This window comes from Ahaetulla prasina, chromosome 3 (genome assembly GCF_028640845.1).
Source record: "Ahaetulla prasina isolate Xishuangbanna chromosome 3, ASM2864084v1, whole genome shotgun sequence".
Lineage (NCBI taxonomy): Eukaryota > Metazoa > Chordata > Lepidosauria > Squamata > Colubridae > Ahaetulla > Ahaetulla prasina.
The window spans coordinates 72,940,420-72,966,317 of record NC_080541.1 but is presented as its reverse complement, the minus strand read 5'-3'; the positions used below and the strand labels follow the sequence as shown (position 1 = coordinate 72,966,317).

Sequence of the window (25,898 nt, the reverse complement as noted above, 5' to 3'; positions counted from 1 at the left end):
TACAGCTTGAAAATATTGATCCTCTTTGAAAATACTACATTTTTATTAGCAGCTTTATATTGCTGATTTTGGAAAATTACACAAATCAAATTAAAAATAGAAAAAATAATAATCAATAATTAAACATACCTTTTAGTACATCCTAAAAGTACATTTTTCTTTGAACTGGAATTTAAAGGTATAAACTTTTGCTTTGGTTGCAAAATAACAGTCACAATGAGCTTTAAAGGTTTATATATTTACTGTGAAGTGTTTATCCAAGTCTGATCACTATAACTATATTATTCTATAAACAGATTATCTTTACAAATGTTGCATTTGTAAAGTTTAAAGTGCATTGTATTTCTTTCCCTTCCTGTTAGCAATACAAGCATATATTTTGGTTCCTCTTCCTGATTTCTAAATTATGTCTTGAAATTTGTTTGTTCCATTAAAAAAACATAAAAAGCAAGCTGGTTCAGAACAATTTGTTCTTCAGGCCCTTTTAAATACCATTATATAATCAATTATATATCATTAATGGATTCAGCTTTTGAATGCCATGAAAAATTTGAAAGCTTCAGCAGTCACCACTTTCTAATCAAGATCAGAAAACTATGTCTTGATTCACAACTATGTTTGGCAATATTGTGTTTTGCTTGTTTTTGTGTCAATTCAACCATAGCAACTAGTTAATTATATGTACAGTATATGGATTAATGGGTTGTGTGAACTCAGTCAACTGGGTTTTATTCAATAAATGTGGATGAATAATATTTGACATTTCTAAGTAGTCTCTCAGCTAGTCCAGCAAACCAAATGGACAAGGCAGCACTGTTTGTTATATTTGAGTTGTGCTCTTTTCTTTGTGTAATTGTCAAGACAGCAACAATTATCTGCAGATTAAGAATGCAGGAGAAAGATCTTTTCAAACATGAAAACTACAATCTCAAATAATATTTCTATGCTGGAACTATTCAAATTTTTTTGAACCTTGATGTGATGTTTAATAGAGCCCTAAACCTTAACTCTTCTGAATTTGTTGTTCTCATTTTCCAAAGAGGTGTATCTGTTTGCTAGAGATAAAAGGTTGAAGGAATCAGAAACCCAACCACCATGATCAAAAGCCTCAGAGCAAACTTTTTTCCAATGGGATTTTTTTAATCAAATTAATTAATTAATTATCCATTTTGTTTCAAAGTGACTCTGGGTGGCTTACGGAATTAATTCAACTACAAAAAATAATCACAGTCACACATTTTGAAACTGATAGGAATATGTTGTCTGGCTATTTGTCATGATTCTCAGAGGTTAATGTGCTGTTCTTGATAATTCATGATTTTTTTGGTATGTTCTCTGTCCAGTCATTTGGAGATCACTTCACTAGGAATGGGAAGATCATTGAGAACTGCCAGGATGTTTTCCACGGCTTCTTCTGTCATCATGCGCAGGGCTTGGTCTGTAGCAGTGCCAATGTGGGGTGTTATGATGACATTCTTCATCTGCAATAGCAAGTGATCTCTGCAGAGAAAGCAGGGCAGGATAATTTAGACTCACCTAGCCAGGGCAAATTAGAATTGGAAAGCAATTGCTTCAAGACTGAAACCAACAAAAAAGGGTATTAACTTCTGCTGCCCAGTTTCTGCTACGGAAAGCTTTCTGTTGGGATAGTATCCATACTATCCAAGAGGCACAACCTGCAAACAGCCATTACTTGCTGCTTTGCTATTTCAATCACTCTTCCTCTAGAATTACTCCTGCTATTTCAAAGAGAAAGGGAATCAAATCTCACAAATGTCTGCATTGGGATGATTGAAGAATGAAATGTTGGAAGCAACTGTGATCTTGTTTTAATGACCAAACCCCTGAAATGCATTTTGTGTACTTCAAATAGACACCTTCTCAAAATTTAGATTATTTATTACACTTTTATCCCACGTTTTCTTTGACAGCTCAAGGCAAACCTGGGTGTATCATCTCACTTTACCCACATGACAACAACCCTATGAAATTAGTTGAGTTGGGAAAGTAACGGGCCCAAAGTCATCTACTGGCGTCAGTCATTAAATGGAAACCTATACCCAGACTTACTCAGTTCATTTCTAATATTTCAATCACCACACTACCTAAAAGGAAAAGGGTGGCATAAATTTAAACTATTGGTGCTTTTGCTATTTTTTTAGTGGATTTTTGTTGTTTAATGAAAAGAGCTGCAGATTTAGAGGTGACTTTATAGAAAGTGGGTCGAATATGGAATGAAGAGGTATCTGGTTTATTTTAGGAGACAGTGATAAATTGTTAATGACGCCACTTACGGAATTTTTGTGAGAAACTAAGAGAAATATAATTTTGATGTTGGGATTTGATAATTAGAATTAGATAGGATTATAGAAACAATGCAGACTACTGTTAATTTTAGAGTAAAAGTTGGAAGTATTTTTTTAATCTGTATGATAAGGATAAAAGATAAATTGGTTGTACTAGTCTAACTATAAACAGACAGTAAATTGGGCCAACGTAGGAGCTCCTATATTAAGAATACTTTTCTGAATCTATACAATATCATCATTATTTATTTCATGCCGGATTTATTGTTTTTTTATTCTGATCTAGGAGTATTGTATTATTTTACCTTGGCAATGGCTCAGGATAGGTCACATCCAGAGCTGCAGCCTTAATAACCTTATTTTGGAGTGCTTCTACCAATGCATCCTGGTCAACAACTGCACCTAAGAGAAAGGGGATTTTGGAATGACACAAATATATTTTGCATGACTGACATTTTATCAAGAAATAATCAAGCAAAATACAGAATACAGACCCACCAAGAAGGTTTTGGTTTAAACAACAAAAATGTACATTTGGGTAGTGTTGCATCCTACCTCTGCAGATATTGATGAGTGTGGCTGTGGGTTTCATCAATTCTAGCTCTTTTTTTCCTATGAGATTGTGGGTTTCTGATGTCAAATTTACAACCAGCATCACAAAATCAGATTGTCGAAGCAAGTCATCTATGTTTTTACAATACATGGCACCAACCTCTTGTTCTTCTTCCTGTTTTCTGGAAGAAATAAATGTGAAAACAAATTTTTAAAAGAGTTTTTCATAGTGGAGTTGTTTTGGAGGCTAATAACTGCACAGCATAAATAAGAAATATTTTAGAGTCATGGGGAGCTTGCTATATTATGTCTAAAGGCAGCAACCCATACTTTTCTTCCTATTCAGTGCAACCTATGGCACTATCTGTGGTTCTTCTTGCCTTGCATAAGGAACTTTTTGTTGTTCCAAAAATAACTGCTGCAGAGTATTTGTTAAATCTGCTTGTTGTTAGTAACAACTCAAAGTTCACACATGTAGTTTACTCTCCATGATTTTTATGAAATATAGATTTGAAGAAAGCATGTTTTTACATACAGCATTATTTATATATCTAACCTCTTTTTTATTATCAACCTGATAATGAATTAGATCTTAAATTTGTTTTCTTTTATGTACACTGAGAGCATATGCACCAAGACAAATTCCTTGTGTGTCCAATCACACTTGGCCAATAAAAAAAAAAAAAATTCTAATTCTTAAATTTGCTCCTAGAGAACATTCTTGCAAGAAACAGATTTAAAATTAAAATAGTTTGGGATTATTGAATTTAGAATTTCGTGATTGCTATTCATTGGTGAAATGACATCTGGATAAAGCCATGTGAGATGAGGAATATGTGCTGATATCTCAGAAGCCACACTCCAAATTTCTTCAGATCAGATCTGAAGTGAACTTGGCAACAGAGCTCACTTCTTTATTAATTTGTGTTCAGTAGAATGGAATGTCCACAATTAGTCACAAACCAATAGCTTAATAACCTGTAGATTTAATTTGCCTCAATGTTTATGCATTTCTATTGTCATTGTAACAACACTAAGCAAATGTATGCTTCATTGAGCCAAGTTCCTGCAAACATACCATATATAGCAGGGGTGTCAAACTCAAGGCCCGGGGGCCAGATCCGGCTCATGGGATGCTTAGATCTGGCCTGTGGAGCCTCCCTGGAAATAGCAAAGAACTGCCCCGTGGTGCCTCTGCCAGCAAAAACAGAGATCGCAAGGGCCGTATGTGGGCCTCCCGAGCTCCGTTTTCACTCGCAGAGGGTTGCAGGAGGCTGTTGCAGCCAAAAACAGAGCTTGCGAGGGCTGCATGCGACCATCCCGAGCTCTGTTTTCATTGGCAGGAGGCCGTCGCAGCCGAAAACGAAACTTGGGAGCCTGTTATCGCTGGCAGAGCACTCGGGCCCCCACAGGCACCCCCTGACACAAATGTCGTCATGCTGGCAATGCCCACCCTGGCCCTCCCAAGGTCAAACACAACCCTGATAAGGTCCTCAATGAAATGGAGTTTGACACCCGTGGTATATAGCATTCATATTTTCAGTTCTGGTCTGGTGCTTTAGCTAAAGATCACTGCTAAAGGGCAGTTAAAAATATTTTTAAAGGCTACTAAATGAATTTCAAACTTAAATCCCAAATATATAATATATCCTATCCTATCCTATCCCACCCTGCTCTGCCCTATCTCATATCAATTGTACCATATCATATCACATCTACAGTATATGCCTCAAAATACATTTACCTCCGGTTCCTATTGTGATAGAGAATCTTCATGTCAAAAGCCTTTGCCCTCTTGGCTACTTTATAACCAATATTGCCCATTCCAATGATACCAAGAGTGGCCCTGCTGACTTCTACTCCTAGCCAATTAACAGCAAAATGCATAGTATCTGGAGATATTGCCAGATAATAACCTACAACACAAAAACAGAAATTGAATAAAACAACATTAATTATCTAGTAGGATAACATTATTCTTCCCTTTCTCTCTTTTGGCTTCCTAGTTCTTTCCTATGGCCATAAGCAGCAATGGTTAGATTTATTATCTGCTTATTTGGAATTTATCTATCTCCCTGACTGGATTTTGGCCAAAGAGGAAATCCCTCCTCTTTCTGATTTCCAAATATACAGTTTCTGCAGAAAAAAAACTGACAAATAGATCTAATTTGTCTTGTGGTGTTAAGGGGCAAGTCCTTGATGAACGTTCAGAAATATTTTGATTTATATTACATGTTGATATTTACCTAATTAACTACTGCAGAACATTGTTACAGAAAAAAATAAATCAGAGAATAAATCATGCATGTTAGACAAAAATACAACATTGCAATTGCTTAATCTCAACTTGTTTTTAAATTTATTTAACAATCTTTATAAGCTCCCAAACTTAATAGCATTAAGAAAAACAAAGTACATAGAAAGTTGAAACAATCATGTTATCCTTTAGTATAAGATTTACATAAAATTTTCCAGAGTGAATATTTCTTTCCTCTCCTTTTCTTCTACTACAGACAGCCCTTATTTAACAACTACAATTGGGACCAGAATCTTGGTCACCGAGCAAAGTGTTTGTTAAGTGAGATATCAGGTGACTTGCCATATGACTGCTTCACTCAACAACCGCAATCCCTGCATTCATGGTTGCGGTAATTAACCAATTGTGTGAGTCTTTAAGTGAATCAAGTCCCAGGTAAGGAATGCAGGATGTCTCTTGTGAGTTGAAGGAGACTCTGGGACGTTCTGTTTAGGTGGTAAAAATCCTTCCTGCGAAATCCAAGTAGGATTTTCAGTCCCTGATGGAGGAATACTTGTGCATGGCCAGCAATGGGCCTCTGCCAACCCCGAGGCTCCCCATGTTCTTTCCTTATCACACTGCCTCTCCACTCAGGAGCTGAAAGTTTCCCAATGTCCATGGAAGGAACACCTTTGGTGGAATGCAGGGGAAAAAATTCCATATCTTCAAGATCTGAACCACTGCAGGAATTCCGTTCCCCTTCGCACCTAGAAGGGAACATTTTTAGCACGGTGCATGAATGGAGCTCAGACTTTCAGGAGCTGAGCTCCATTTCTCCACCCTGCCAAAGGAGTTCAGTTCACCTCAGCAGGCAGTTCCTTTGGCCAGACAAAAAGGAGAGTCCTCTCAGCAAGTGACCACAGTTTGCAATCTTCCCTGCCAGTTTCTCCATTGACTTTTTGGGGAAGGAATTCTCACATGGGGGAATATAGGCATTGTGTGGAGGGCTTCAGGTTGAATCACATCAGATTGAAGTATTCTAAGTGGCAGGAGTTAAGTATCTCTAAAAATCATGTGGGAGGATCATGGATATTATGTTATAAATTTTAAAATGGTATTTGTTTCTTTTTTACAGCTCTAATTCTTACTTACAAAAGTTTACAATAGAGATAACAAAGTTTTCAATGTATATGTTATCATTTACTATTTCTTAAACTTTTCTTTGTAAGGAATTGAGCTAAACAAATAGTTGTCAAATAATTGAGTGACTTTCTAAAGATGCTTAAAGACTTTCTAAAGATGTTTATTCAGAAAGATGTTCTGTTTCTCGATTTTGGGAGTCTACTAATAAAACAGTCAGAGTTTGCTGAAAAAGGAATTTGAAGCAATTTCCTGATGTTTTCTAACAAAAGTTTTTCTACAGGGAACAACTTGACATTCTAACGTCTTTCAAGATTGTTTTTCGGACCCAAATCAGATCTGCTGACCATAGCTGACCCAAGGATAATGCAGGGAGAGTATTGCTTAGTATGCACATTTAAAACATCCAAAGTATATTCTACTTAAACCTGTTCACATTGTATAGGTATAAATCACCAATATAATTCAGTGTTACAATTTATTTATTTATTTATTTATTTATTTTATTCAATTTTTATACCGCCCTTCTCCCGAAGGACTCAGGGCGGTGTACAGCCAAGTAAAAAATCACAATATCAATATTAAAAGAAATTAAAACAAGTATATTATAAAATGGCCAGATTTAAAACGAATTAAAATATTAAAATATAAATAACCCAATAAAATTTTAACCCAATAAAATTTTAGGCCAGTCCCGCTTGAATAAATAAGTGCGTTTTCAGCTCACGGCGAAAGGTCCGAAGATCAGGTACTTGACGTAAACCAGGGGGAAGCTCATTCCAGAGCGTGGGAGCTCCCACAGAGAAGGCCCTGCCTGGGGCCGCCAGCCGACATTGTTTGGCGGACGGCACCCTGAGAAGGCCCTCTGTGAGAGCGACGGGTCGGTGGGAGGCAACGGTAACAGCAGGCGGTCTCGTAAGTACCGGGTCCTAAGCCATGGAGCGCTTTAAAGGTGGTGACCAAAATCTTAAAGCGCACCCGGAAGACCACAGGAAGCCAGTGCAGACTGCGCAGGAGTGGTGTTACATGGGAGCAACGAGTTGCTCCCACTATTACCCGCAGCTGCATTCTGACTAACTGCAGCCTCCGGTGCACTTCAAGGGCAGCCCCATGTAGAGAGCATTGCAATAATCCAGGCGGAAGTTACGAGGGCATGAGTGACCGTGCATAAGGCATCCCGGTCAAGGAAGGGGCGCAACTGGCGCACCAAGCGTACTTGGTGGAAGGCCCTCGGAGACGGCCGCCAAATGATCATCAAACGACAACCGCCCATCTAAGAGGACACCCAAGTTGCGCACCTCTCCGTTGGGGCCAATAACCGCTTCACAGCCAGCTGCAGCTGCAGCTGACTGAACCGGGTGCCGCATCCACAGCCACTCCGTCTTGGAGGATTGAGCTTGAGTCTGTTTCTCCCCATCCAGACCCGCACGGCTTCCAAACACCGGGACAGCACTCGACAGCTTCCTTGGGGTGGTCCGGGTGGAAAAGTACAGCTGCGTATCGTCAGCGTACAGATGATAACTCACCCCAAAACCACTGATGACCTCGCCCAGCGGCTTCATGTAGATGTTGAACAGGAGGCGATAGAATCGACCCTGAGGCACCCCACAAGTGAGGCGCCCGCGTCGACCTCTGCCCCTGTCAACACCGTCTGCGGCCGGTCGGAGAGATAGGAGGAGAACCACCGATAAACGGTGCCTCCCACTCCCAATCCCTCCAACCGGCGCAGCAGGATACCATGATCGATGGTATCGAAAGCCGCTGAGAGATCTAATAGGACCAAGGCAGAGGAACACCCCCTGTCCCTGGCCCTCCAGAGGTCATCCACCAACGCGACCAAAGCTGTCTCCGTGCTGTGACCGGACCGGAAGCCGGACTGGAACGGGTCTAGATAGACAGCTTCATCCAGGTACTGGGGAAGCTGCCACGCAACCACACTCTCTACACCCTCCCCCAAAAAGGGAGGGTTGGAGACTGGACGATAGTTACCCAAAATAGCTGGGTCCAGGGAAGGCTTCTTGAGGAGGGGTCTCACCACCGCCTCTTTCAAGGCGGCGGGGAAAACCCCTTCCAACAATGAAGCATTTATAATTCCCTGGAGCCAGCCTCGTGTCACTTCCTGAGTAGCCAGCACCAGCCAGGAAGGACACGGGTCCAGTAAACATGTGGTCGCATGTAACCTTCCCAGCAACCTGTCCACGTCCTCGAGAGCCACAGACTCAAACTCATCCCAAACTACCTCAACAAGACGTGCCTCCTCCATCCCATCTGGACCATTGCAATTTTGGTCTAAACTATCCCGAAGCTGAACGATTTTATCGTATAGATAACCGTTAAACTCCTCAGCCCGTCCCTGCAGGGGGTCATCCCGCCCCTCCTGGCGAAGGAGGGAACGGGTCACCCGGAACAGGGCGGCTGGGCGGTTATCTGCCGATGCAATGAGGGAGGAAACGAGAACGCCGTCTCCCTCATTGCCACTAGATAGGTCTTAGTAAAAGACCTCACTAGTATCCGATCAGCCTCGGAACAGCTAGACCTCCAGGTGCTCTCTAGGCGTCTTCTCCGGCGTTTCATCTCCCTCAGCTCCTCAGAGAACCATGGAGCCAAGTGAGATCTACGCCGGGTCAGAGGCCGCAAAGGCACGACACGGTCCAAAGCCCCAGCCGCGGCCCGTTCCCAGGCCGCAACTAGTTCTTCAGTCGTGCCGTGGGCAAGATCCTCAGGAAACGGCCCAAGCTCCGTCTGGAACCTCTCCGGGTCCATCAGGCGCCTGGGACGGAACCAACGCATTGGCTCCGTCTCCCTGCGGTGGTGAGCGGCGGTCCGAAAGTCTAGGCGAAGGAGAAAATGATCTGACCATGACACCGGTTCTGTCACTAAATCTCCTAATTCCAGATCATTAATCCACTGTCCAGAGATAAAGATCAAGTCTAGTGTGCCTCCCCCCGTGTGTGTAGGGCCATCAGTTACTTGAATCAGGTCCATGGCTGTCATGGAAGCCAGGAACTCCTGAACTGCCGTTGACGACAAGCCGGCCGATGGCAAGTTGAAATCTCCCATGACCAAAAGTCTGGGAATCCCAACTGCCACCTCGGCAAGCATCTCCAGCAGCTCAGGTAGGGCTGTAGTCACGCAGCAAGGAGCCAGGTACGTGATCAACAGACCCATCTGATTCCTATGGCCCCACTTCACAAGGAGGGATTCACAACCAGCTATCTGAGACACAGTGGACTCCCTCGGCTCTAGGCTTTCCTTGATCACAACCGCCACCCCCCCACCCCTACCTTGGGCCCTCGGCTGATGAAATGCACGGAAACCTGGTGGGCACAATTCGACCAGGGGAACACCCCCCTCTGTGCCCAACCAGGTCTCCGTAATGCCCGTAAAGTCCGCGGATTCCCTCTGGATAAGATCATGAATCAAGGGAGCCTTATTAACTACGGAGCGGGCATTGCACAACAATTGTAGCTAGTTGAAAGTAAGTATGTGAAGAAGGAGATGGTGGGCTTGAAATAACTAAAGGGAAAATCCAATACTGGCCGAAGAAGAAAATTATTTACCTTCAACTAATCTTCTGGCAGATGCTAGCATTAATGCCATCCCAATGTCCGCAGTAGAATCAGAAACAGCATGTGGAGTATTGGTCACTTTAACTCCAAAGCTACTAATTAATTTCAGATTCAGATGATTCACTCCTACTCCTGAGTTTCCAATCACCTTCAAGTTGGGCAGGCTTTCAAGAAGCTCCTGGTCAATGACTGGAAGACGCTCAAATACAAAAACAGATTTGATCTTTTCATGGAGTTCTTTGCTTTTCTGAAATTCCTTCATGGTAATGAGATTGAAATGCTTCTTGAGAAACTCTACATGGCTTTCTAATACACCAAATGTACCACCTATTCCAGAGATCAGCATACTGGGCAGTTCTTTTGCCATAATCTAAAAGGGAAGATAACGATCAGAAACATTTGATTGAGAAAGCCAGTGTTAAGAGGTATTTTTTAAAAACCCTTTTAAATAACCAAGGACTGAAGCTTCCTGATCCTGGAAATTCAAGATCAGGGAAGAATTACTTGGCTTTTCACATTTGTATACCTATAAAAATAAAACTCTGAGTGGGAAGAACATATTGGCTTTTAAAATACTATTCTTTTAAAATACTATTCTGTGGACTCTGTAGATAACATCCCCTAAAGCAGGGGTCTCCAATCTTGGCAACTTTAAGATTTGTGGACTTCAACTCCCAGAGTTCCTCAGCCAGCAAAGCTGCTGAGGAATTATGGGAGTTGAAGTCCACAAATCTTAAAGTTGCCAAGGTTGGAGACCCCTGCCCTAAAGAATGGTGACATCTTCTATTACTAATCTTAATGGACAGACAGCAATTACTGGGAATAGGTGATTAGATCCCCAAATCCTAAAATATGAAGGGTTTTAAGGAGATAACCATTATGTATTGTACTGCATTATCTGTCAGCCTCCGCTTTAATTTACTGTATTTCTCCTACTAGATTATCTGACTATTTTATTACCTTGTTAAAAGTTTGCTCTACTGATTGTCTTACATGCTTTATGGAGAAGGGGGGGAGGTTTTCACTGTTCCCAGCGTCGGCTGACATTGTATGTGGGGGAGAGGGGAAATGCCATTTTCAAAACCAGAGGTTTGAATTGTGTTGGCGCGTGAATGAAACGACAGCTGCTGATTCCACATTCCATTCAGAAGATTGACAGAGGGAGAATATCGGAAGTGAAACTACACGTGGCTGAGGAGAAAGAAGACATTGGACTATTACTGTATGACCTCTAGTAGGGGGAGGGTTCAGGAGAGAATATGACTCTGGGGTTTTGATTTACTTCCAGTTCCAGCTTTGCTTCCACTGCATCCAGACTTGTATGATATAAATTACCAAATTCTTCAACATGATGAAGTTGGGTTTTTATTTTCTCAAACACTGATCTGGGGCAGGCTGACATTATCGTTGTGTAGGAATTACGTTTCTAGCCCCAGGTCAAATTGTTGGGTTTAGCCTATACATCTTTCTCATCCCAATATACCAGGACTGCACAGCACTTCAGATTCAATCCTTGGAAGACACTTTAGATCAGGGGCCACTAACCTTTCGGACCTCAGGGGCCACTAAATTTATACTTTTAAATCCCACGGACCACTAATATGATCTGCCTAATGACTGACTGGGTGGGCGTGGCTAGGTAGTCATGTGACCGGGTGGATGTGGCCAACTCAATGTCACTCACATGGAGGGCCGCCTCGCCAGCCTCTACTCGCCCCTCCCCACCACATATTGCCTCCCCGCCCAGGCTCCTTAGGGCTCCAACAGGAAGCAGTTGTTGGAGCTAAGCAGCCACCACGAGAAAGAGTTGGCAAAACTGCTCAGTTCAAATTGGATTTGGCCGAGAAGGAGGCTCAGCAGAAGCACCTCACTGAGGACTAGGAGCATAGGCTTTCCAAGCAGAGGAAAGACCTGCAGGAGTGCAAGGCCAGGTTACAGGTGCCTGGAGGCTCAGTGGGCTGAGATGGTCAGCCAGTTCCAGGCCATGATGCAGTCCCACTGGAACAAGACCCTCCGGCTCTTTGCTACCAGTGGCACTTCCCTCCAGCCTTTGCCCAAAGCCTCGCACCAGGAGGCTGAAGCAGACCCCGAGTCAGAATTTCTGTCCCCTCTGACCCATACAAGAAGACTCCAAAGGGGAGACTCTCTGCAGCAACACAAACGTTCATTGCATGTATCCAGCCCAGTGGCTGTAGTTTGAGGACCCCTGATTTAGTGCAATATTAAAAACGTAAATAATTTTTCTGTGGACCACCAAAATTTTCTCGTGGAGCACCAGTGGTCCACGGACCATCAGCTGGTGACCGCTGCTTTAAATTATGCTGGATCACAAATGTAGCACAGCAACTGGATCTTTCGTTATAATATGGATAAACTACTGCAAGGGGTCAATAAGCCCAAGGAGCTGCTTATACAGTTCTACAGAGGAATTATTGAGTCTTTCATCTGCACCTCTATAACTGTCTGGTTTGGTTCTGCAACCCAACAAGACAGACACAGACTTCAGAGGATAATTATAACTGCAGAAAAAACAGTGACTACCAACCTGCTTCCATTGAGGACCTGTATGAGTCAAAAAGAGAACTGTGAAAATATTTACAGACCCCTTGCATCCTGGACATAAACTGTTTCAACTCCTACCCTCAAAATGATGCTATAGAGCTCTGCACACCAGAACAACTAGACACAAGAACATTTTTTTCCCAAAGGCCATCACTCTGCTAAACAAATAATTCCCTCAATACTGTCAAACTAGTTACTAAGTCTGCATTACTATTAATCTTCTCAACATTCCTATCAACCATCTCCTCCCACTTATGATTGTATGACTGTAAACTTGTTGCTATCCTTAAGATTTATATTGACTGTTTCCCTATGACTATCATTAAGTGTTGTACCTTATGATTCTTGAAGAATGTATCTTTTCTTTTATGTACACCGAGAACATATGCACCAAGACAAATTCCTTGTGTGTCCAATCACACTTGGCCAATAAAGAATACTATAACAGCATATCCTATAAATTCCCATTCACATCAAAGGCAGTTTGAAAAGATAATTACTAGGTGTCACTCATCTATTTTTATCTGCTCCCTTATTATGCAGTAGCGAAAAAATGGTTCTGCCAGATATATTGCTTATAGAGCTGGCCAAAAATCCCAAAGTTTCTTAAAATCATCTAATTGCATTACTTGAGATGTTGTCCTCCACAGCACTTACATTTCTTAAGATTTCAAGAACCTGGAACAAGCTGCACTTCTCAGATGGTTATACTTGGTTTCAAGCCTATTAGCTACTGACCCCTAAAATAATAATACCCTCAGTCAAGTCCATCTTGCCCCAATGGATAAAAAGCAATTTTAGCTATTTTTAACCCATGAAATAAATCCAAGCACATAATTAAGTAACGTTTTTGGAGCCTAACAAAAATCCCCTTTTTCAATAAAGAATATGAAATACATTTTCTTTTATAGATTGAAATTAGATCTGTAGCAATCTTGATCTAATGTAATTCAGTGTATCTGGGATACACTAGGATCTTTAATGTGGTGCCAGTGCACATCAATGAACTCCTCAGTGTCTATAACCGTGATGGCGAACCTATGGCACGCGTACCACAGGTGGCACGCGGAGCCATATCTGTGGGCACGTGAGCATTACCCTAGTTCAGCTCCAGCGCGCTGGCCAACTGATTTTCGGTCCTTCCAGGCCCACTGGAAGTCAGGAAACAGAGTTGTTTCCGGCCTCCGGAGGGCCTTGGGGGGGAGGTCATTTTCGCCCTCCCAGGCTCCAAGAAAGCCTCTGGAGCCTGGGGAGGGCGAAAAACAGGCCTAACGGGCCCACTGTGCTATTGCGTGCCAAAAGTGGGGGAAGCGCAGGGGGGTCGCGCACGCATGAGGGGGGTAAGGGTGCAGGGGGCATTGAATTATGGGTGTGGGTACGTACGCGACCCCCCACCCGCACTCCCCCGCTTTTGGCACATGACAGCAAAAAGGTTAGCCATCACTGGTCTATAACTTTCCCCCTCTCTCAATAAAAATACCCAAACCAATTCCTTTAATTTTAAAACTGTTAGCTAGCTGCCAAAACACTAGCCAACAGGATCATCAGTAAGGTCTCTCAGTCCCATGTAGTTTCAGGAGTTTTCAGAAAATAAAATTTATGATTGGCTCATCTCAATTCTTTGCTAGGAAGCGTGTCCATTTTCCCAGAAAAAGATAAGGTAAGTTGGGGGTGGTATGTAGCACTGAGTAAAAAGGGCATGGAGCATCAGTTAATCTTCTGATACATTTTGTAAATTGTGAATGGCCACTTCATGATGGCCACTCTGGAAAACTGTCCCATCACACATTCTCAAAAAATCTAAATATATCCACTGATTATTCAAAGATTTGTGTGTCTAATGAAAACTTAGAAGGGACGCAGTGGCTCAGGGGCTAGGACGTTGAGCTTGTCAATCGAAAGGTCGGCAGCTCGGTGGTTCGAATCCCTAGTGCTGCCGTGTAATCGGGTGAGCTCCCATTACTTGTTCCAGCTTCTGCCAACCTAGCAGTTTCGAAAGCACGTAAAAATGCAAGTAGAAAAAATAGGGACCACCTGCGGTGGGAAGGTAAGAGCGTTCCGTGCACCTTTGGCGTTGAGTCATGCCGGCCACATGACCACGGAGACGTCTTTGAACAGCGCTGGCTCTTCGGCTTTGAAACGGAGATGAGCACCGCCCCCTAGAGTCGGCAACGACTAGCATGTATGTGCGAGGGGAACCTTTATCTTTACCTAATGAAAACTTTAACAGACTTTTGCAACATTTTTTTTTCTGGTACTAACCGTGGGCTGATATGGACTTAATAGTCTTCCCCCAGTGCTCTTTTGGGCAGTCTTGTAATGTTGAACACAAGTAATATTTTTCTTTGCCCATTTAAACCAATATATCTCTGCCAAGTGAAAAGCTTTACATCTGAACATAATTCCCAAGTTTTAAATGCTGAAAAAAATGTGTTAACATTAGTATAAGACATAATCATCTGAATCTGGTCTAATGTGGACATTCAACATACAGACAAAGCAACAGACATTAAATATATATATATTCTGCCACACGCTGTAAACACTGGAAATTTTGCATACAGCTAGTCTTTGACTTATGATTATAATTAAGCCCAGAATTATGATCGTAAATTATGCCAGTCATTAAGCAGGTCACCAGATAACTATGCCTGATTTTTTTACAACCTCTTTTGCAGTGGTCATTAAGCAAATCTGACAGCTATTAAGTAGATATTGTGGTCGTTAAAGAATCCATTCAATTCCAGTTTCCAGCAAAAATCTGTCATAAATTGCAGTCCAATGAACAGAGGATACTACTAACATACTCTCCGAACAATCACTGAATCATAAATTAGCCAACATTTTGAGATGAGCCTAGATGAGCCGATGAGCCTAGATGAGCCCAGTCTATGAGATGAGCCCATTAAAGCCAGAAACAAATTATTTTTCCAAGGGAAGATGGGGAGCCTTCTCTTTGTCTACATAGAGACATTAAACAACAGCTTTGTTTTAAATTCTCTGCTTAATAGATCTAGATATTAATATCTAGATATTAATAGAAATAGTTTGGTGTGGTAGTTAAAAATTCCTGATTTAGAAACCGAGGACTCCCTTAGCTAAGCAAGACATCTAACTGGCTGAGGGACTTTGGGCCAGTTACTTTTTCTCTCAGCCTAATTCACCTCACAGGATTGTTGCTGTGAGGAACCTAGGAGGCAAGATTATTAGGTATATTCGCATTGGGTTTTTATAAAAATCTAATAATAATAGAGAGACAAAAAAGAGACACAGCGAATCTACGTATGTTACTAATAAACGTATTTTGTACGCTTATTAGTATTTTGTACGCTACTATACAAGCGTATACAAGAAGGCAAAGGCACACAGTCAGGCCGAGAAATCTGTTTCGGCTCCCCTAATGTTGTTCGCTTACGGATAGACCCGAAGGATCCGCCATAACGTGGGAAAGGAAGAAATCTAGAACTGCGATAAGCTCAGCGAACCGCCTTTTCCAACAACTGACACCGAGGGAGGAAGAAGGGCGGGGACAGAGGGTTTTTTTGGTCACACATTGTACCCTCAATAGAAATAGACACGTATCTGTCCGCAAGGGCATCCCCGGGCTAAACTTTCCCGGGTCATATAATATAGGTGGGTATATGCATAATTTTGTAGGTATGTACGTATGTATTTATTTTATCATGTTTATGTAGTGTATATTAGAGATGAAGACTCTTTGAGAGCTGTATGCAATGAAATTTCATTTTATTGTATGCCGATTAGTGTACATTCAAAGTGACAATAAAGTTAGTCTAAGTCTAAGCTTTCTACTGGACGGACTTCTCCCGCTGATTGATCATTTTTCCTCTTCATTCCCTTCCCCCCCCCTTTTTTCCCTTGTCCCTCTCCGGAAGTGACGGAACAACGGAACGCAAAGCTGGCGTCGCTTCCTCTCCTTGGTAGCCTTGCGACGCTCTAGGATTGCCCTTTGGCGTGATCGTTGGCTGGCCTTCGGCCGTGGCCGTGGCCGGTTGTTTGCGTCTTCGTTTTTTTTTCGGTGAGTGATCAGTGGTGGATGAGCTGATGAGTTGTTGAACGCGGCGGTTAGAAGGCAGTTGAGCTCCAGGGCGAGCGGGAATGGTGCGGGCGGAGGAAAAGAGGAAGGAGGGGGAGTTAGGCGAGGAAGAAAAGGGTATACATGTTCTAGAGTAGCGTTTTGTTCGATCTTAGCCATTTTAAGATGGGTGGACTTCAATTCCCAGAGTTCCCCATCCTGCATGCTGCCTTAGGAATTCTGGGAGTTGAAGTCCACGCTTCTTAAAAATGGCCAAACAGTAGAAGAACACATGCTGCGTTCCAAAGAGCTTGGAGATTAAAGATCTACGTTTTCTGGGGCTGATCTTTGAGCTCACAAAAAATCCGTAAAACGTGTGTTTCTCACAACACACTTTTTTTTTTATCGGAAATAACCCGCTTTTAGAGAGTTTCTAACTAAAAGGTCTTTAATTTCTCTGGGTCCTGTTCTCTAAATTGTATCATTGCTCGATAAAATCGGCCGTATAATTGGTGTTCAAAAAATGATAATATCCATTGCTTAACTAACTAACTAACTAAATAAATAAATAAAAAGACGGAGTGCAAAGGTTTCAAAACTGAACCATGCATCAATGTGCTGGAAACACCCAAGATATCTAAATATCGATATGGCACGTTTTGAGCAATTGCAAGGATGTGGTCATCTCCAGGCCACCAAGATTAATGGCTTGGCATCTTGCCTCAGAAGTCTTTAGTAAAGATTGTTGTATTAAATAAGAAATTCTGTGCGTCGTTTCCTGCATATTAAAAGAATGGACGGACAAATTCCTCATTTAGGATAGCACTTAGCTGTGGGCTTGGGAGGACATTGCTGATGGAGGGCCAGAGATACTGCATAATTCACATGCTACCTTACACCAATATTGAGGAAAGAAGCACTTATTTGGGAGTATTGTACTAGTAATCCTGAGCTCTAGTGTCCTTAGCTTCTAGATAGCGTAAAGCAGTGGTTCCCAACCTTTTCTTGTTTGAGGCACAACCTTTTCTTGTTTGAGGCACCCTTGGAAAGCCTTTCAAAAGTTCCCGGCACCCTTATAAGGAAATAGATATTTAAAATCTCCGTAGCTCAAAAGTTCCCGGCACCCTCAAAAGATCTCACGGCACCCCTTAGTGCCGCGGCACACTGGTTGGGAACCACTGGCGTAAAGTTTAAACCAAGTCTTCTCACTCTGCTTTTGTAGGGAAATATACAAAAAAGGTAATAATGTTTTACCCTTGGTTTCTTATTCTTTTTGAGGAACAAAAACTAAGCATATTTATTTGGATTAATCCAAAGCTCTATAAGTGTATGCTTGGAACCGAAGGGAATACATTATTGACAACTGCAAATATAACAATGGCTGCCTTTTATTCTGTTTTAGGTAATATGAAACATGTAACTAGTTCTCAGACTTCATGTACTTCAAAGAGGCACTAAACTAGACAGAATTTTAGGGAAAGAGACAGTGAAGTTTCTGAAATTGTCATAAGATAATATGTAAATGCAAAAGAAAGTGCTGTACAGTAGTTATGACTCCAATATTTTTCATTTTTAGTGTTTGTCTATATAAGTAAATAAATAATTATTAATGGAACAATTATTGCGTTCCATATAACAAGTAACAAAACTTATTTTAACAATATGTTTCTAAATAACTAAGTTTCCATAGGAGTTACATTTATGGTTTTCTGGTCTTCAGAAATTTCTAGAAAATTTTCACTCACTGTTGCTCTTTGATTCCTCCCCCCCACACACAAAAATATTCATTGTATATTCACATATGCCTTATAAAAATACAAATGAAGATGTAATATTTGTTTGTCAAAATTTACTTCATATTTTTCCATTTACTAGAAATGCAACTTTTGAGTTGTGATTATGATCAGTCAATTGCAAATCCCCTAGTATTCCTTCTCTGGGCAAAAAATATTCTCCGAGTTTGAAGGAACTATTTTATTTCACCAATACTAATTCTAATTATAAATAATTTTGGAAGCTAATCTTAAATTAAAAATGGGATAACTATAAAACAACAGTATCTTGACTTCTTACGTTCTTTATCACATAAAATGATGTTATTTGGCTGACTAAGCTAACCCCTAGTGTAAACATCAAAATTATAAATTGCTTTCTGTATTGCTTTTACAGATCTGATACAAGTTTTTCAAGATGTCGTACATGCTTCCACATTTACACAATGGCTGGCAAGTAGACCAGGCCATTCTTTCAGAAGAAGATCGCGTAGTAGTTAATCGGTTTGGACATGATTGGGATCCAACATGTATGAAAATGGATGAAGTTTTATATAGTATTGCTGAAAAGGTATAATGTTCAACTGATTTAGATAAATAAATTGTTAATATGTTTTAATTAATAACGTGCTGAACGTAGAATATGTGCTTAAGAAAAATGGTGTATTTCTGCTACTAGGCATATTTTTAAAAAATAGCTAAAAAACTGCAATCGAGAAGTGTGAATTTTTTTCCTGAAAAATTCCCTTAAAGATTGGAAAACATTAAATACACCTTTGCATGTGCTGAACGTAGAATATGTGCCTTAGAAAAATGGTGTATTTCTGCTACTAGACATATTTTTTAAAAAGAGCTAAAAAACTGCAATCAAGAAGTGTGAATTTTTTTTCTGAAAAATTCCCTTAAGGATTAGAAAACATTAAATACACCTTTGCACTCCAGTGACATGTTAACTCACTGAATTTTACTTTTCATTTTTAGCTATGATTTCTTTATTCTAAAATATAAGAAATGCAGTAACAAAAAAGTGAATTTAGATAAATTGGGAGATTTGTTTTGGCTATTAGTCATGTTGTATGTGTGTGTGTAATCCAATTTGCTTAAGGATGATGCTTTCATATCCATATATAACTTCACACTATAAAAAGATGCAGTGCATTTACCATTGTTTTTCAAGCCACAGGTTTTTTTTCAAGCCACAGCCACTTCATCCAGCTTTGCTGCAATTCTTGCCCAGCATTGCTGCTACAGAAATATCCCAGAGGACATTATGTGTGTTCGAAGGTGGTATTTTAATTTGATGGAGGGTTCATGCATATGGGATGTATCTTATTAGAAAGGCAAAAATTTAGGGATGATACAGTGAAAATGGTGTATGGACTGTTGACAAGAGTGGTATGTTTTCTGAATTAGAAATCATGGTTTTTACTCTCAAAAAGGTTTGGAATGGAAAGCAAATAATTTCCTTGCAGAAACCCCAAACCTGGCTTAGGTAGTACAGTTTATTATTATTTTTTCTATTTATTTTAATTGTTTTCTCTGAAATAGTTTTAAAGTACTTTATGTAACAATAAACTAGGATTCTCTTGATTTATTAATGCTTGTGAATGTACCATCTGTTTTTTGGCCCCAGAAAGCAAATATATAAAAAAAAACAGCAGAAGTAAAGAAATTTAACTTGAAGGGACGATCTTCATTTCACTTAAAATATAACCAGAGAAGTGCAAAATATTTGTAGTTTGGACTGTTTTAAGTTTGTACCATGAGTGTTCTGTCCATCTTCCAGCCTTACTTGCTGCATTTTAACCTTGGCCATGTTTCAGACTTGAAATATTTCTGGTGCGATTGGAGCATCAAATATTTTGTAAAGTATATTTTTTAATTGTGTGAACAATGTAGGGAAGTTTGCAGTGATTTGATACTTACAGGTAGACCTCACTTAGCAACTGCCTCAGGCAGCAACTGTGCAAAGTTATGAGAGTGATGAAAAAGTAACTTTGTGAGCAAAGCCAGTAAAATTTGGATAGCAAGTTGGATAGCATATAAATTTAATAAATAAATGAAATGAAATAAATTTACAACCTTTGCAGCATCTCTTAGCCATGTATTTTCCATTATAATCATTACAGATTGCTCTGTATCTGACCTGTGTTTTTTTTCTCCTCCCCCCTCCCCTTTCTCAGAGTGGAGAGATTGCCTAAACAAGCTATCTATTCCTGAGCTGCTTTTCTTCACAGCACAATGCAACCCTAAAAAGTGCTAACCACAAGTCAACAAGACCCGCTCTGTGACTTTAATTAGTTGATTAGAACCTTTTGCCTGGTTGCAGATTCACAGCTGCTTCCTTTACCTATTAAGAGTTTAATCAGTTCCACACCTTTGGTTTTTGCTTGCTCCTGTGTTGCTGGGTATACACTAGGCAAACAGCGCTAGCTTGTTCTTTTTGATATGTACTCTCCATTGTGTGCCTGCTTACTCTCTTGTAATCCCTTCCTTTCCAATAAACGTAAGGACAAACATTAATTCTCTTCTTGTTTATTATCCCAGCAGAGGAATGAATGTTCTCTTGAGTGAGAAAGTTGGGAAAAGGGGTTATGGTATAAGATTTGCCCTATTACCTGGCTTCCTCATGTATCGAGTTCCAGAAACTTTCCCTGCTGTTTGGGCTCACCTGGCTGTTTGGGGGTTTATCCTTCTGACATTGTAAACGAAAGGAAAGTTGAAGTAAAATTATAAACACAGTCACGGTGAGTTTCCACTTTAGCATCTTAGTTGTCAGTCCCAATTGTGGGCGCTAAATGAGGACTACCTGTATTGTATTACCTACAGGCTATAACCATAAAATTGCATATTGTGCAAAATTGCATATTATGCATAATTGCATAAATTTTTATACAATTCTACTAGTCCACAATTTGGTATATTTATAACTATAAGCTAAGAAATAGGTTGCTGTGAACAGAATTATGCTTATGGAGCAAGACATGCTTAAATACTAGCTTCTAAGGATGCCTTTGAAAATATGCTCCTAAGTGTTAAAGGGCTGCCTTGAAATGTAGGAAACAATTTGGCTTTGTAAGGCAAAAGAACTGAATGAATAAATAAAGAATAAATTATATTCTTCTTGCTTTCTTTTGTGAAAGATGTTGTTTCCAGAAATTTTCTATGAACTGAAAAATTTACAGGGGAAGTTCTAATTTTATTTTATGTATGGTTCTACATTATAAAAATGCAATTTTAAAAAAATAATGCATTGAGGAAAATATTTAAACCTGCATAAATTAAGAAAACCATGCAAATAGCAACAATGACTTCTAATTTGTTTTGTTGCAGCAGAGAAGGACAATTTAATTTTATTAAACCTGAGTGCAAATTACTTAAGCACTTGTATATTGCCAGCTGAGTTCCTAGTTTGTGGAGAGTCAAATAATAATACACTTGAAAATTATAAAAAAGCCCTATTAAAATTTCAACTTAAAATATGTTTTCAGAGCTTTGTCCAGCAACTTAGTTAATCTCTGGTTTTTTAATAGGAATTTTGGGGCTTCTTATAGCCATTGAGAATGTTTGACTTTTCATCATTACAAGATGAACTAGTGACAACCAAAGAAAATCTCAACACTTTTGCTAGAGTAAGCAAACTGAACTTAAGCTATTTAGGACTTTTAAAATTCCAAAGAGATAACGTTTAGACAGTCACCATCTCTTTGTACTTCATCTAGAAATAAAGCAGCAACCAGGGATCATTTTAGTAAAGATAACATGGTCTCTCTGAGTTATGCAGGCACTAATTTATTCATCAAATTCTATGTAAGCTAAAATTTCTAAATTAAGATATAAACGGTCTTCAATATAATACCATACAATAATGTGCTAAAATTGAAATATGACTTTTGATTTATGTTGATCTTTTTAAAAAAATCTAAATATTTTATTTTAATATTTGTCAAGGAAAAAAAATTAAACATTGCCTATGTAACTGTTTCAAGGCTGAGTTAAGAGAGAATATCACTTGAGATACTGGGTTGAAACGGGTCATAAAATAATAGGAATTCTAGTAACTTGGCAGACGATTTGGCACTTTAACAGAGGGAAGAAAGAGAACAATATAACTTTTGTATTTAAAAATCTCCCTCTGCAGAAATAGCAGATTAGAAAGGGTGACCCTTCCTCATGCTCTGGCTTATGAGCCCTGTTTGGATATCGCTGCTGTACAAAGTGAGTAAACAGTTCCAGTTGTACTACATATTTCTATATTATACGAGACTGTTGACATACTGCAGTTGCATTTTACATTTAGGAAAAAGCAGTTAACCTCCATCAACATGGCCTGTTTCAATTCTGGTAACTTCTTTTCATAGACATTCTAGTCAGAAAAGCATTTTCTTCTGCTGGTTTGTTTTCCTTCTTCTTCTTTTTTTTTTTTGAAGTATAAATACTTTCAGACTTGACACTTCTATCTTGAAGTATATGAGAGACAGATTCTAGACCAAAAATGGCTTCCTGTGAGTTGAGGCAAAAAAAGAAGTACACTTTTTCAAGCTCAGCTTACTCTACTTACCCTGTCTATTCTTAAAGAGTTTATTTATCTCCCTATGGATTTTGTTTTTATTCATTAAAAATTGAGACTGTATTTAATTGTTTCAATATCAACACAAACATTGTATACTCTAATGAATTATTTTCACATTTTTAAAGATGCCTAAGTGGGTTATGTCTGTGATATATAGTGGAAGATAACCTTAATTTTCATTGGCAGGTTTATTGCATATAAACATATTATGACAAATATTTGTGAATTGTACAATAAATTGTTCTAAAAATGTTTTAAACACTTTGCTCATGTTGCTTCCACAAGAACCTTTACTCAAGTTGTAAAGTTTGAATAAAAGAAAAATGTGATCTTTGAATAAAAGAAAAATGTGATCTTTGAACCTTTAGATTATGTGTTTTATTCAGATTTCAATTCAGTGGAGCTCTACAGGAATTTGTGAGGCTTACAGCAGTATTTGCTACTTTCTCCTGAATTCTTTAAAAATCAGTTAATGCAGATTGAGAAGTGGTACAGAACTTGAAAGGAAATGGCATCCTCCACAAAAGGAAGAATATATTTAAATTTGACTCTCTATGCTGTCAATTATATATTGCTCCCTATTTAAAATAAACTTATGGATTACTATCTTTAGATATATTTTATATAATGCACATTCAGTATTAGCAAAATGAATAAAACTGCAAAATAATAATTGCATGAGCAAAATATGAGGTTTAAGTGGTAAGTTAAATAATAACATATATATAAATATTCATTTCTTTATTTGTTTGCTCTTTTAAATATCTATACTCCAATTTTATTCACTGCCTTTTTATTTATTGCCTTTTTAGATGTTCTCCTAAAATTATAAAAATAGCTACAACAAAGCAAAAATAGTTGTCAGTGCTAGGAAGGATTTTCCAGAAATAGGGTGAGGTGTTTGGTGAGTAACACCCAATAAGATGCACTTGCTTCTTTGTAAAAGCTAGCATCTTGTATCAGCAAATATGCTTACTACTGAAATTTCTGTGATTTTTGTCACTGCAGGAATTTTATTCTGAAAGACACGAATGTGTGTTATGAAAAAGGAGTATATAAAATAATCTGATACTTCTGTAAAAAGTATTACTTAATATCAAAACTTATGGAAAAGCAGTGATCTGAAATCTGTTTATTGTTAGAAAATGGATGTTTAAAAATAGACTGGTGATGAATATAGCTACCTGTTTCAAGCATCATGTTTTGTAAATCTTTATGTTCTTGTGTTCTCTAAGAAGTCAAAACCTATGCATGTCTTTCTGTGTAGGCTTACAATATATTATGAAAATAATTTATAAATATATTGCATATTCTTCTTTCCCTTAGGTGAAAAATTTTGCCGTAATTTACCTCGTAGATATCACAGAAGTACCAGACTTCAATAAAATGTACGAACTGTATGATCCCTGTACAGTCATGTTCTTTTTCAGGTATATTTTCATTCTTACATTGCTTTTTAACCTGCATGTTCTCAGTAGGGTTTTTTTCAGTGGGGTGGTTTACAATTCCTGACTAATTGTGTATGTTGTGTAATATAATTAAGCTACAAGCTAAACCTGAAAGTAACTTCATTGGGATTGATGTTGTTATGCAACTGATATTATAGCTTACTAGCTAGCAACAAACTGGCATTAGTAAGCATCATAAAGGTAAGGCAGATGGCATTCCCTTACCATAGATAGTCTTTGCTTGCCAGCTATCTGGTTTAACAATAATTCAAAGTTACAATGAAGCAGAAAAAAACCACATAGCTTTGTAGTCAATCCTTGAATTTATCACTGTTGCTGTGTCCCACAATCAATGTGGCTGCTGTTGGTGTGCTTTGCAACTGGCTTGCAATAAGCAGTGTTAATGGAGAAGGCAGACGTGAAATCATAAATTACAGCCATATGATGTTTCATGTAATGCCCGAAGGGGAACTGAGACCATAAGCTTATCACAGTCGCACTGTTTTTGTTTAGCAATTGTGGCGCTTGGTTACAAAATTGCTGGTTGCAATTGTGGTTGTTAAGCTCAGACTACCTATAGTTAGTGTACTTCCAGTTGTCCCGTATTTCATTCCTATTAGACACTGCTTTGGGATCAAAACAGGTCATGCAAAACAGCTTGATAGAGTTTGCAATGAACATGGCACTCCCAGTTAGAATTATATATTGGTTTTTGCATATAGTTTACAGAGCTATTCCATATATATAGTTACTAAGAGGAAAAGGCCAGCATAACTACTGGCCTTCTGTAGCAGTCAGAGAGAAGAGATTATTATTTTCTGAAAAGAGACATACTTCAGCCCACTACATTTTGTGAGTGTGATGGGATGTAGTGGGCCAGATTCCTAGGAGAGAGGGAGTCTTTTGTAGTCCTAGGAATACATAATTTGTGGAATTCTTTTCTGTTTGGATATAAATATGTGAAGTTCTTTAAATTGGTCATTTGAATTTGTTATATTTTTATAACGACACAACGCATGCCAGGTAGAGGTACATCCCATGCCAGTTAATATAGCATTATGTCCAGTGAGTATACATTGGTAATAATTTAAGAAAAAGAAAATTTACAGTATTAATAATGGGACATGACTATTTTCTGATCTTATTAAAGTCAGCTACTGAGTTGGGATAACATTCCAGCCTGACTCAATCTGGGGAAAAAGAAAAGTTTATATACGTATGAATATCTCACTGGCTATACAAATATATACAGAAATACTTTAGGAGGTATGCATATAAAATGTTAAACAATAAAATAAATATTTGTATAATTATTTTTATCTCCTTTTCTTTCTTAAAGAAACAAGCACATAATGATTGATTTAGGCACAGGTAACAACAACAAAATTAACTGGGCAATGGAAGACAAACAAGAGATGATTGACATCATAGAAACAGTTTATCGAGGAGCTCGTAAAGGTAGAGGTCTCGTTGTGTCACCCAAAGACTACTCAACCAAATACAGATATTGACTTCGGCTACTATTTTCAAGTCATATTTCTTGGAAATGTCTTAAAACCAGACTTAACATAGGAAATTCTTCGGTGGTAACATTTCATGTGAATATATTGAATTGAGTAAATATGTTACCAGATTTTCATTGGAAAATGCCATTGATTTTGGAAATAAAGTTACATTTTCTTTCGAATAAAGAACTTAAAAATG

At 39.0% G+C, this 25,898-nt stretch overlaps 2 protein-coding genes across 8 annotated transcripts; one reads left to right on the top strand and one right to left on the bottom strand.

The window, feature by feature from the left end:
• Nucleotides 1–19: 19 nt before the first annotated feature.
• Nucleotides 20–15,889, bottom strand: LOC131196252 (probable 2-ketogluconate reductase). Of its 5 annotated transcripts, none has more exons than XM_058178815.1 (7): nucleotides 15,781–15,889; nucleotides 10,764–10,994; nucleotides 9,795–10,173; nucleotides 4,603–4,774; nucleotides 2,862–3,040; nucleotides 2,612–2,708; nucleotides 20–1,500 (listed from the first exon to the last, which is right to left on the bottom strand). In XM_058178815.1, exons 2-7 carry the CDS (start codon nucleotides 10,848–10,850, stop codon nucleotides 1,344–1,346), a joined length of 1,071 nt encoding a protein of 356 aa, XP_058034798.1. In that variant the 5' UTR covers nucleotides 10,851–10,994; nucleotides 15,781–15,889; the 3' UTR covers nucleotides 20–1,343. The 5 variants fall into 5 exon arrangements, with proteins under 5 accessions (XP_058034798.1, XP_058034800.1, XP_058034797.1 ...); XM_058178817.1 differs by having other exon boundaries at nucleotides 10,797–10,994; XM_058178814.1 differs by lacking the exon at nucleotides 10,764–10,994 and adding an exon at nucleotides 14,628–14,784 and having other exon boundaries at nucleotides 15,781–15,879.
• Nucleotides 15,890–16,261: 372 nt separating this feature from the next.
• Nucleotides 16,262–25,898, top strand: TXNL4A (thioredoxin like 4A). 3 transcript variants are annotated; one of them, XM_058178824.1, is made up of 5 exons: nucleotides 20,760–20,920; nucleotides 21,707–21,805; nucleotides 22,315–22,391; nucleotides 24,073–24,176; nucleotides 25,534–25,898. In XM_058178824.1, the coding sequence occupies exons 3-5, from the start codon at nucleotides 22,347–22,349 to the stop codon at nucleotides 25,703–25,705; spliced, it is 321 nt and encodes a 106-aa protein (XP_058034807.1). In that variant the 5' UTR covers nucleotides 20,760–20,920; nucleotides 21,707–21,805; nucleotides 22,315–22,346; the 3' UTR covers nucleotides 25,706–25,898. The 3 variants fall into 3 exon arrangements, with proteins under 3 accessions (XP_058034805.1, XP_058034807.1, XP_058034806.1); XM_058178822.1 differs by lacking the exons at nucleotides 20,760–20,920; nucleotides 21,707–21,805; nucleotides 22,315–22,391 and adding exons at nucleotides 16,262–16,404; nucleotides 18,571–18,744; XM_058178823.1 differs by lacking the exon at nucleotides 21,707–21,805.

Coding starts and splice junctions, on each gene's coding strand:
- TXNL4A (XM_058178822.1), top strand. CDS start 18,592: ATGTCGTACATGCTTCCACATTTACACAATGGCTGGCAAGTAGACCAG. Junction 18,745..24,072: donor TATATAGTATTGCTGAAAAG/GTATAATGTTCA, acceptor TCTTTCCCTTAG/GTGAAAAATTTTGCCGTAAT. Junction 24,177..25,533: donor ACAGTCATGTTCTTTTTCAG/GTATATTTTCAT, acceptor TCTTTCTTAAAG/AAACAAGCACATAATGATTG.
- LOC131196252 (XM_058178814.1), bottom strand. CDS start 14,765: ATGTTCAGATGTAAAGCTTTTCACTTGGCAGAGATATATTGGTTTAAA. Junction 4,775..9,794: donor TGCCAGAAGATTAGTTGAAG/GTAAATAATTTT, acceptor TTTGTGTTGTAG/GTTATTATCTGGCAATATCT. Junction 3,041..4,602: donor TATCACAATAGGAACCGGAG/GTAAATGTATTT, acceptor TATTTCTTCCAG/AAAACAGGAAGAAGAACAAG.